The 12,920-nt window shown below is 35.3% G+C and overlaps 1 protein-coding gene and 1 long non-coding RNA gene across 2 annotated transcripts; both read left to right on the top strand.

The window, feature by feature from the left end:
- Positions 1–2,814: 2,814 nt before the first annotated feature.
- On the top strand, positions 2,815–6,113 carry LOC147520624 (uncharacterized). Its single transcript, XR_015212742.1, has 3 exons — positions 2,815–4,430; positions 4,543–4,630; positions 4,852–6,113. It is a non-coding gene; the product is annotated as an uncharacterized LOC147520624 (long non-coding RNA).
- Positions 6,114–6,847: 734 nt separating this feature from the next.
- LOC147520623 (lipase 1) lies at positions 6,848–11,815 on the top strand. The gene is made up of 9 exons (XM_086592162.1): positions 6,848–7,090; positions 7,162–7,278; positions 7,381–7,521; positions 9,256–9,366; positions 9,466–9,609; positions 9,850–9,890; positions 9,992–10,065; positions 10,897–10,992; positions 11,080–11,815. Exons 1-9 carry the CDS (start codon positions 6,935–6,937, stop codon positions 11,409–11,411), a joined length of 1,212 nt encoding a protein of 403 aa, XP_086448288.1. The 5' UTR covers positions 6,848–6,934; the 3' UTR covers positions 11,412–11,815.
- Positions 11,816–12,920: the final 1,105 nt, after the last annotated feature.

The following is a 12,920-nucleotide window of genomic DNA, read 5'->3' as shown; positions in this document are numbered from 1 at the left end:
CTATTCGCAAAGTCTTTGGCCTCTATTAAAACCCTTTTACTCTTCTCCATCTTCTTCACTGTCTCCTGCTCCCAAAATGCCTACTCATTGGGGTAAAGATGAGGTTCATCTTTCCCTTTCGCTACTCTCTATTCGCTATTTCCAGAACATGAATCCAATCATCAAACGTCCCAATTGAAATTCAACTATGTAATTCTCATTATACGTGAGTGTTGGATTTGTTAGTTGATCTGTAATTTTTAGTTTAATTTATGTGAAGTTTATGGTTTATGGCTAATTTTCTGTAATTTTTAGTTATTTATTTATTTTTTAATGATTTGCGTTGGGAAGTGTTTGGGTTTGATGCAACAATTGCAGACCTAGTTCTTTTGTTTTGGGTTCTCAATTGTCTGTTGTGGAATCTAATTTGTGGGATACAGACAAGAAAAGAGTTATGTCTGGTAGTGAGCAATCTTTTTTCTTCTTGAGGTTCTCTAATGAGAGAGAGAAGGATGCAGTTTTACTGATTTTGTTTGGATGTGAACTAAAACCAAAACCAAAACCAGAACCAGATTGGTGTTGCCGACTGGATTGATCTACTTGCCTTGTATTTTGGTTTGTACTAGGGGATAGACGTATGGTCGTATCGAGGTCTTTTGGGCTTTTGGCCCAATTAAAAAGTCAATTTTTTTTTAAATCTCTAAGTTGGGCTTTTGGGCTCACAAATAATTAGGTCCTTAGGGCATCACTAATGCAGGCTCTCAAAATAGAGGGCTGTGTCAGTCTTTTCAAATGTGTTTAGAGGAGACAAAGGACATAGAGGACCTTTATATTTTAGTTTATACAATACAAACATTTATATTGAATAGTATATCTAGCTTAAGTTTTTAGCTAATGTGAAACTGGTATAGTGGAAGTATATTTAACTTGTGAATTGCACGCTTTGGGTTCGAGTTCAGTGGCCCTTTTTTGGGTCTAAAAAAACTTAAAATACTATTGACATGGGGTTTTTGGTCTAAAAATACTTAAAATACTATTGACATGGGTTCGAACTAGGGGTGGGAATTTGGCTCTAACAACCCTAATATGGCCCTGACCGACCCTGACCCTAAGCCCTATAAAACCCTTACAACTAAAGCCTTCCGCGAGTTTAGGGTAAAGGCATAGGCCCGCCCTAATGCCTTCTAAGGCAGGATCAGGGCTAAAGTTATGAAACATAGGCCCGACCCTAACTAAGCCCTAACCAAGCCCTAATTATAATTTCACTATAAAATACACAACTAAAACTATCCAACTTCTTATTATATATTTTTAATTAAAATAATACTGTCTTTTGTAATTTATCACTTACCGTATGGGTATTTCTAATAACTTGTCTTATATCATAAAAACTTGTAAACCTAATTGTTTCTATCTCATAACTCACGTCTGCACCACCCTGACTTCCTATCTAACCTGGTTCTTAAAACAATAATGAAGACTCCTGGCACTAGCCTAATGAAAAATAGATTGACGTCGGTAAAACTCATTCCATACTCTTATTTGTCTTTGTGTTCTTCATGTTAAATGTAATTTTGGTGAGATTTGAGTCTGAAAATAACATATTTATGTCGATGAAAGCTCATTCCAAAATATGTCTTGTGCATTTTAACTATAATTTTGAAATATAAATATGAGTCTCTATGTCTTCAGTTTATTAGATTGTGGATATGCATTTTAAATTATTGGACTTATCGAAATTATTACTTAGATTGGTTGTTATTCAAATTTCAAAGTGGTGGGACTTTGAGTTTGCAAATCTTTGAAATTTTTTTAATATAAGTGAGTTTTAAAACGTCATGCGAAAAGAAGAAAATATATAGACCCTGGACCGACCCGCCCTAAAAGCTGTTAAAGAGGGCTTAGGGTAGAAAACTGGTCTTTGAAATTTAGACTTATGACCCGGCCACGGCCTCCGACCCTTTAATAATTGAAAAGCTTTAAATGTTTAGGATCGGGCTAGCCCGACCCGGCCCATTGCCCACCCCTAGTTCGAACACAGACTACAACTGAAATCCTTACGGGCCTTATTTAAGGTAGATAAGATGAGCTGGCTTTTAACACGTGCCTAATGATGATGTGTCTGTGCTGGACCAATACTTATAAATAACGCATATTGACACCTTATTTTATAAAATTGGCACCCTTTTAATAACGCCTATTGACATATTATTTTATAGAATTGGCACTCCTTTGACCAATTTAAAGGTACTAGCACTCTTTCATTGATCACATAAAAAACATATACGGCAAGTGCGAGATTGTACAATCTACGATATTGGGTTGCCACGAGATTTCATATCCCACGGAAGGTGGTTGATGTGGGTTTTTTTTTCTTAATTTTTTTTTTAATTGCCACTGTAAAAAAAATTAATTACCGCGAGATGGTTATGTTCATTAAAATGGAGTATTTGCTTGTGTTAATTATCAAAACTCTTCTTTATTAATTTGATCACAAGTTTTTCTTATAGCATATGAAAATATTTACTGCGAGATAGCAAAATTATGTTTTGATTGTACATTTTTTTTGTCATGATTTTGGTGTTGTTTTTGGAGTATATAAATAAGGGTTTTAAAGAAGAAAATGAGGTATTCATATGTCGTGTGTGTTTAATACGCAAAATTTAAAGTAAAAATATATATATATATATATATATATATATATATATATATATATATATATATATATATTCATTCATTCAGCGGCAACTGCCTACCGTTGGATATAGGATATGGCGGCAACCGATGCGGTGGATTGTGCGATTTCGCTCCAACTGCCCGTGGATATGAGAACTATAGGCATGCGGGGTCTTTTTGCCAAAGGTGCCAATCCCATAACTAACATCCTTCTCGACCACGCACTCGCAGAAGTTATTGGCGCGAAGAGAGTGGGGATTTGATCAAGTGTCCCCAACTCCCCTCTACTGTTTCTGGGTAATTAATCAACATCTCTTTGTTCCTTTTCAATGATTTTGCTCTCTGCTTCAGGGTTGTTGAAAGATACTAATGATTTAGTTTTTGTTTTTACTTGATTTCTTCTTCGTGTGTGACAAGGAGTGATGTACATTCGGACTGTTAACTGTTCTATGGTTCCCGCCAGGTCAGTTTTACTGCCGAAAATATAACTCAATCCTATTTCTAAATTCTATTACACATAAATCCTAATTCGTCTATTATTACTTATCGTAGTTTTCATTGGAAAAACATATGATTTGGCCTAAAATAATAAAAAAAAAAAACAACAAGTACCCTATGTGAGCACTCAAAGCATTGCAAACAGCCTCAGACTGTCAGACATTACAAATCACAAGTGGTGTTTCAATCCCTTTTTCATGAGCAAGTAATTCCACTTTTCTGTATGATTTGGTTTCACTTAATAAGGTAAAATCTAGTGTCTATCAACTCGAACTATTTGTCTTCTTTACTTTGATTATATGCTCAACTATTTGAAGTATGATAACTGTGACGACACCTATGATTAACGGCCAATTGTTGGGTATTTTCAACCATGTTAGTGTTTGCTAGATGCCTAGATTATATATACTAATACACTATCCATCCATATAGTTTAGACTTCTACTCATGTGCATGGTTCTTAAGCTAGGAATATAATTTGATCCAGGGGTTATACATGGATTCTAGAATCGATTCATGTTATTCTCTATTTGGATTATAAACTTAGCCTTTGTAAGCATGCTTTTTCTTAGATTGTTTCATATTGATTCCATAAATTGGAACTTGTCGCTCTTAAGGCATTGCTTATGGACCTGTAATTTTCATTTTTAATCTAGGAACAGCACAACCTTCTGCACGAATCTGGGTGGGTTACCAATTCCTCTCCGACCAAGAACCGCCTGATAAATATAAAGTGGATTGTACTTATCAATATATTTAGTGTGGGGTTCTAATGGGTTGTCCATTATATTGTTGAAGGGGGGACATGTACCCTGATCTTTGGGGGTGCTAAGGTAGGAAATAGCTGGAGAACCACTTATGATACTTTTGAAGTTTTGAGACATGGAAAAGGTATCAGTGATGTGTTTTTATGTATAATACTTCGTATTTATGGTCTGGTACATTTGTACCTATCTTATATTGATATCTCATATGTATATATCAACTTTGTGGCTTCTAGAGTCAACCTTGATGAAGCATATACTGAATGGTAAAATCACAAGTTGTTACTATCTTCTGTTCATGTCTTTGTTGTTAGTATTGAAGCAAAAAAAAGCAAAGAAGTCCGTGGTGGTCTAGGACATATTTCAATTATATTAGCAGCAAAAAACCTTGTGTGGGAAATGAAGGTATGACACAAAAGGTGAAATTTGTGGTGGTCTAGGACATACATGGTTCATGTGAATTCAAACAGATCCAATATGCTTGACATGTGGGAAATGAAGGTATGACAAAAGGTGAAATTTGTGTCATACTCTAAACTGGTTCCTCTCTCTCTCATTTATCTTTTTCTTTTTGGATAATTATAATTTACTAGTGCGTATGACATACTATTTTGTAAATGCTTAGGTACCTATTCTCATTAGAGGAATGTTCGGAACATGAAAAACTAACCCTGGAGTTCCTTATGAAACGGAGGTCACAGTTGTTAAAGAAGGTATATCTTTTGATTTATTTTAGTCACATTTTGTTAGTTCTTTTTTAATGTGAACAGTTTTGACTTGGTGTTTAGGCAAAGAAAATGCATGGGGTGATTTAGAGTTGCAAAGAGACAATCCACTATTACTATATGTGATTTATTGCTTTGTTCTGTTATAAACTTTAGTTGCTTTGGGTTTGAATTATGTTTTACTTAGGCTGGATCACTTCTGTCTATAGGTCTGTCATCCTTCTTTGCAACTGAGGCTTCAACATTCTTCCATTACTTCTCTCTAAGGTAAGCAGGTTATGATGTTTAGGGAGCTGGTGTTTTGGGAGTTTTGCAGGATTGGAGCCAAGGGAAGCGGATGGATAAGGTGAAGAACATTACACCCATGTCGTTTAGTTACAACTATATTGTCTTCAACATGTTTGGGAATATGTTTTTATCATGGATTCATAAGCTCAAAATGGTAAGAGCGCTCTTAATTGAGAGGTTGATGGTTCAAATCCATCTGGATCCAACCACACAAGGAAATTTGATTTGCTATTCACAGATAAAATTATAAATTGCCTTGTGTTATCAAAATTTGATTTTATCTATTAAGATGGATAAAATACCATAATATCGATAGCTCATCACTACAAGCAGTAATGAAGGATAGTACTCTACTATGTAATTTAGCATGTGGAGAAAATGCTTTTGGAAACATAGCATTTGGAGAAGAACAATGTGCTGTTACATTGTGTTTGGAGGAAAAACGCCATCATATTATTTTGTAGTTGTAAAAAAGATGGCATAGGGCCTTGAGGTTATGGAACTATTGTTTCTTGCTAAAATTAGAACTGGAACCTGAACTTGAAGCCTCTGTTGTGTGACTTGTGACTCTTGGTTGATGATATACATTATATGAATAGTTGTTGGTCTTGAAGTACATTTTTATTATGTGGAGTAGAATGCACTTTTAGGTGCCATCATCCAGCTGAGAACTGGTTTGTTGCAAAGATGTCCGCTTCACTAACAAGCACACGCGTCAGCATTATCGTGAAGGATGCCATTCTCTGGCATTGAGTTACAGACTTACAGGTATACATCATTCTAGTCTCTCCATACGTACCATAATTATGCATGTCAGAAGATTCTAAAGGGTTTCTACAGTCATCTTGCTTTCTAGTCATAGTCATTTATCAATTTGTTGCTTCTCTTGCGAGGCATGTCTAGATGCTCAAGCCATTTGGCAGTTACCATCTCTACTCAGGAAATTGTACAGCTACTGTAATTTGGCGAGGCCCTAACTTTTTAAACGATTGGATTCTACAGGTGAAAGACAAAAACTCTCCTAGTTCACCTAAGAAATCTGTCCTGACAAAGTGACAAGTGACGACGACCAGACAGATTAAACTAGTTACCTCTTTCTTTATTTTTCTTCTTTTACCTGATCAACATACTTTTTCTCCTAAACAAACCAGCTGAACCGCCAAACCATTTTGCAATTTTCCTTTTTTTTCTCCCTGGGTTTTATAAAATAACTTTTTTTCATTTTGCAGAATATACTCGAATGAATTTATATTGGCGAAAAAAATATTTGGAGATATCTATCTATATAATATTTCTCAATAAAAATATATAAATATCACGCGATTGCATTCACAAAATGATAAAATACTACATAATTAAAACATCCAAAATAGTTAATAGATCTGATATTTTGTGTATATAATAATTTTATTTAATATTTACTATTATATTTCAAATAAATATAAATAATGTATCATGATATATCAAGAAATATCCATAATATCTACGATATTTATCGATATTTTAGATATATCAATGATATTTGTATATAAAATAATGTCAAATATTTTCAAAAAGAAAAATATATTCACGATACATATCCAGAAATTGAATATCGATAAATACCTATATTCTGATATTTTGTACTATGCTATGAAGTATTAACACTACCACACCAACCTCATCTCCTCAGTTCCACTTTCTGGTTTTCAGAGTCACTCACAAAGTCACAAGACCGAGACGTTGATATCTACCGACATATCAGAAAACACTACACCGATATATGAGCGATAACAGAGATATAAAAAATGTCGATATCAGTCACAAGATACCCGATATAATCTATTATTAAATGTGGAGATATTTTCTGCCCTGTCACTCATACGTGGTAGTTTGATAATTCCAACAAAACACCTCGTGTCATCTCACTTGTATTATTATAATAGATTCCAAAATTCTCTCTCGTGTGAGTTTGCGACGAATAAAATAAAATGCGCGGACAGTTTCGCTCATCACTTGTCCCAAATGGAGAGAAGACTGGTGGTTGCGGTCGCTTTCTTCTTATTTAAGATCGTCGCATCGTCCAAAGAATGGAATCTCAGCCGTCGATCACCGTCACAAAACGAGGGTCTATGCGCACAACTAATCCAACCTTCTGGCTATCCATGCACCGAGCACACCGTAACATTTCTCTTCCTTGGTAAATTATATTTTCAATTCAAAAGTAAAAATAATTGTTTGTGTTTTTTAAGGTTGAAACGAAGGATGGTTATCTGTTAGCTTTGCAAAGAGTTTCTTCTCCTCGTAAAAAGGATGGAAAAGTCAAACCATATGGTCCTCCAATTCTCCTTCAGCATGGTCTTTTCCAGGTGATCATCCCTCATTAATTCATTATGTTTTTTTTTGTTATTACTGTTGGTGTTCCCAGAAAAAAAATGCATTTGAGCTGATAACTCTGCAATATTGAACAGGCAGGAGATTCATGGTTTCTAAATTCCGTCGAGCAGTCACTGGGTTTCATCCTTGCAGATAGTGGTTTTGATGTGTGGGTTGCCAATGTACGAGGCACCCATTGGAGCCATGGGCACACTACTTTTTCCAAGAAAGACAAGGTACACAAACTGCTTCTGTTTCTGTTTGTGTGTGTCTGTACTATACAGTTGGGCGAATTTCCTGGTTTGTTTCCAATACCGTCAAATATTTTCAAAAGATGCCACCCTTACAACCTCACCCTCAGTTCCACTTTCTGGATTGGGGAGTCTCACTCACAAAGTCACAAGACCGAGATGTTGATATTATTATAATTAGATTCCAAAAGAGATCTCTCGACAGTCCAACTCTTATTCTTTATGATTTCGCGGACAGTTTTATTTGAAAATGTTGTTGACATTAGTTGGGCCTTCGTCTCGCATGCTATTGGAAAATTATGTTTTATTAATTCAAGGATTTCCTTTGGTATGTGCGCATTGTCTGTTAGCTTTGCAAAGAGTTTTTCCCCATAGAACTGAGCCTTTTTTTAGTTTTTCTACTGAACTTCCCTCAAAATTATATGCTAATTTGTTTTGCCCAATATTGAACAGGCAGGAGATACTAGACGTGCCATAGAGACTAAAACTTTTTGGAGAACACCCTATGCCTTTGACAGGTTTTGTCATGCCCACAACACACCCTATACGATACATGCTGTAGGCACTTAAACCATATATCTTATTGAAGGCCTTGTTTGATTGGGATAGCGCTTGTCCAAGCTTTGAGGGAGTGGGTTTTATTGACTTTCTGTGTAAATGAGATATTTTTTTGGGTAACTTGAGGGATATATGATGTATTTTTGTCGCGGAAGCAAGAACAATAGATACACAATGTATAAAAATACCCAAAACTAGGGTTTAATGAATAAAAACGAATTTCATAAATTCAATCTAATAATAAATCAAGTCTGATCATCTCTTGTTTACAATGATATTTATAAACAATCAATAAAACCTATAGAAACCAAACTCTATTCCTAAATCCTAATTAGAAGCTACAAACTACTAGTCTAAAACTATAAATAATAGAAATATGTAAGCATGCGTGTTGCACATGCTAATCATCATGTGTCGTCACATCAATATATATCTTTTTATGGTAGCAAGACATAGGATCATGATTTTGTAACTTGAGCTTTTAATGAAATGATTTGAATTTACCAACTAGGGAAAACAAAAGTAACAAAAAAGAAAATGAAAAAAGAAAGTAGAACTTATTTGTCTGGTTTCTAGAATCTTGTTGTGATATCTGAACATTTAGAAGTCTAAATGTATATTCCTTGGCCACTTGTACACCACATATTTAGTTTGTATGTACACTCTATATAATTGAGTATGATCAGAGTCTAAGTCTAGAAACTCGTATCTATTTTTTTTTGTATATCTGCCCTATCAGTCCATGTATAGAGATGTCTTCAATCCTGCCACATGTAATTGAAATTTATTTTTATGAAATCATCACCATTTTCTTTGTCTACCTGCCCCATCAGTCCATATCTAAAGGGCTAGCCTAGTGCATGGAGCACCCGCCGTAGTGGGTCTGCATTGGGTCAGATGTATGCAGCCTTACCCCAACATGCATGGAGACTCTTTCCCTGATTCGAACCTGTGACAGACAGGGCAACCTTACAGTTGCGCTGAGGGCAACCTTATTAGTCCATATGTATCTTGCATTTTCCAATCCATCCCATTATTTTCTATATTTTTCTATTCCAATAAGTCCCTCTGTCATATCTTCTTATTGGTCTCCGTGCACGTGTGATGTTGTCTATAAACTTGTGAACAAGTATGGCTGTATGGGCCTGTTTTGTGTTGCAGGAATTCTGGGACTGGAGTTGGCAAGAACTGGCGCTATATGACCTTTCAGAAATGATTACATATGTCTACAAAACAACAAGCTCCAAAATCTTTTATGTGGGCCATTCACAGGTTCTGATATCTTCCTTCAATCTGTGACTGACATTTTGTTCCCTAGTCTCCAATTGTTTGCTGCTTACTAGGTACTCAATCTTTGTAACTGCTTCACAGGGTACTATCATGGCTCTAGCTGCTTTCACACAGCCTGATATAGTGGACATGGTTGAAGCTGCTGCTCTTCTTTGTCCAATATCTTATCTGGGTCACATAAGTTCTCAATTTGTACTTAGATTGGTCAGCACGCATCTTGATCAGGTAGATTACTTCCCAAATTGATCAGGTAGATTACTTTCCAAAATAGCCTTATTTTTGCTTTAGAAATACATTTAGGCAACAAAGAATGAAAATGTTAAGGAGGTAACACAGCTACTTCACTGAAAGACAAGGTTCTTGTTGACACCCATGTCTTATTATCCACAAATATCTTGTATTTTACAAGGTTAAGTCCTTGGAATTTGTTGAGGGAGTATTAATTAACGTAACCCAATTTTGCAGATGCTCAAGGCTATGGGAATTCATCAGCTTAATTTTCGCAGGTCAGATTATGATAATTTATAATCAACTTAAATGTATGAAATAGTACTTCTTTTTTACTTAAACAGCTTATAAACTTTTCCATGCTGTATTCACTCTTCAGCGATTTCAGCGTTCACGTTGTGGATTCTATTTGCAATGATATGGACTGTTCCGATTTGCTCAATGCCATTACAGGTCTCTCTCTCTTTTATTAATGCGCATGTGATTCTTCATTTTTATGCCACTGCTTTCCTTTTCAATGTAAGTTTAAACCAGGGTAGTAATGCCAAAATTTTAATTTGGTTTTGCTTCATAGAGGAAGAAGCAATGTCTTACTACTTTCTAGCTGTTTGCCAGCATATGTGCCTTCATATCCTTGTCATTTCTTATTTTTTATTTCAGGAGGTCTCAAACTAATAAGCTTTACATCCATGATCCATATACATTACCACAAAATACGTTGATGTTAATCTGCACTTGTTGAACCATTTAAACCAATATATATCCATTTGGGTACATGATTTCATAAACTAAAGCATGTCTTTCAGTAATTTTCTTTCTCTATTCTAATTATAGCACACTTAACTTTATAGATGGCAGAACTCATACACCCCTTCCCCCCCTCACAGTATGCCACAAAAATTTCCATTAAGATTCTTCACTTCTGAATCTAATTCCTCTGTTGCATGTTTCATAAATTCAACATTGAATTGGCAGGTAGAATTATTGATATGCATATACAGCATTTCTTAGTGTGATAGTTTTGAGAAGCCATACTGCAGACTGAAAACTGCCTATCTAGTTGAAAGTGAGTTTGTAATTTCTAGATTGCATGCCAAAACAGCTGAGACTAGAAATTTAGAAATGAAATGTAGTTACATTAACAAACACAAATGTGAACTGATACTCAAGGGTGCATCATATGGTATTTTTTCTCATAATGCATTCTTGCTACATTCAAATTGTATTTCCTCAAATGAAATTGTTTGGTTTTTCTGATATTATTTTATTTCCAAAATTTTGCAGGGAAAAACTGCTGCTTCAACAATTCACGAGTGGACTTCTATCTTCAATATGAACCTCATCCATCGTCGTTAAAGAATTTGAACCATCTTTTTCAGAGTAAAGCTTAACTGAATTTATGTTTACTTCTCTTTGAACTCAAGAATCCTTCTAGTAAATCTCCACTTCTGCTTTTCTGTTTCACAGTGATCCGAAAGGGTAAGTTTGCCATGTATGACTATGGATTGTTAGGAAACCTGAAAAAGTACGGTGTTTTCAAACCGCCCACTTTCGATACTGCAAACATACCAAAGTCTTTGCCACTATGGATGGGATATGGTGGGAATGATGCCTTGGCAGATGTAACAGATGTGAAGCACATACTCAAGGATTTGAATTCCAAGCCGGAATTGTTATATCTTGATTCATATGGCCACCTTGACTTTATCTGGAGTGTAAAAGCGAAAGAAGATGTGTATAATGATATGATCAGGTTCTTTGGCTCGTCGGGTTTTTGGGGAAAGTCAACAAGTTTTTAAGCTGTTGGTTACCATTTTTTAGTAATAATTTCTGAATGCCAGATGCTGCGGGCGGATGTATATAAAGACACAAAATCGTAGTAAGGGGCTTACCTTGATGTATATGCATAGCAAAGGAAAAGGCTTCCCTTGGCCCCACTGGATGTGCCCGATGATATTATGGCCAAAAGTCAACGGTGGATCTCCACAGTACTGAGACGATGCTACACTTAAAAGTGATTAAAGGCGATATGGAAGTGGCTATCATTGTATAAACGCATGGGCGTTTAATGTCTCAATGGTGGGATATCTCCGCAGACATTGAGAATACTGTATATTCCACATACCCATTGGAAAAATCCTGCCTATAAAATGAGGCCTTTAAGGGTTACACTATTGAAAATGCAAAGAGTAATTATGTTGTACATTTAGAGTCGTCCACTGAACATATGATTTGGTCATAAAAAGTTTGTCTTCTGTCCCGCTGTAGGTGGTGTGTGGTACCGTAGCAAAATGATGTGCAGCAGTTAATTATTTTGGGGTTCCCTATTAAAAAATCAAGTGGATTCAAAACATCATACACGTGTTTCGTCAAAAATATAGTGGTAGTGTTTTCGGTAACATAAAATGTCAGATTGAAGTCAGGCAGATTTGATGATACTTATCTGAGTACGATCAGTTCAAAGCATGTTAATATCTCAATTAATTTATCATTACTATTGATGCTTTCCTATTATCCAGATTTCGCCCACGAACTCAAAACAGTCGTGGAAAACAATTGATGAATTGACAAATAAAAAAGCTATGAAGTCTTCTATCTGGAGTTCTGGACATCAAATGAAACAAACATAAAGACAAAAAATATCAAGGATGAGGTTAGGATGACAAAATACACCCAAAAACAGTTGATTCGAATTTGAACAAGATAAATAAAGTTACTTGCCCAATTTTATAAAGTGATCATTATAATTATCGAATTTGGAGCTTTGGATGGAGTAATTTGAGGTCGACCACCGTGTGATCTAATTTCATTGCTTTATCTTCCACTCTTCTTCGCCCGCCTCCCCAAAAACTAGGACTCTGTCAAACAGGTAACATCTCTTCTCTTATGAGCTTTATGTATGACTATGATTGAAAAACGAATGATACTGAGCAAGCAAAGATGCTCAAGTGCATACATGTCATGCTAATTTTGCTGATGTATGTATATCTTTTAAAGGATTCTTTTGTTAATCAAACTTTGAATGCTGGTAGACATTTTTGTCATTTATTTATACAGGGTTTATTGATCTACGAAAATAATTGTTGAAAATGGTTGTTATACTTGAATATTGATCTTGAGGTGTACACTAATTTATTTTATTGTTATTTTTATTTAGAGGAGGTACCACATTTAGTGGGTTCTCAGTTGTGACTGTTTTTTAATTTGAAATTTAAATAAAAGTTTGTCCTGAAGGTCATGTCTCATCTATAATCCATGATCACTCAAGCTCGCCACTAACAAGTAGAAAACCCTCCTATACTATACAT

The sequence above is a fragment of the Coptis chinensis genome, chromosome 2 (assembly GCF_015680905.1).
Source record: "Coptis chinensis isolate HL-2020 chromosome 2, ASM1568090v1, whole genome shotgun sequence".
Taxonomy (NCBI): domain Eukaryota; kingdom Viridiplantae; phylum Streptophyta; class Magnoliopsida; order Ranunculales; family Ranunculaceae; genus Coptis; species Coptis chinensis.
Note: the sequence above shows the minus strand (reverse complement) of the source record. Positions and strands in the feature narration are given on the sequence as shown.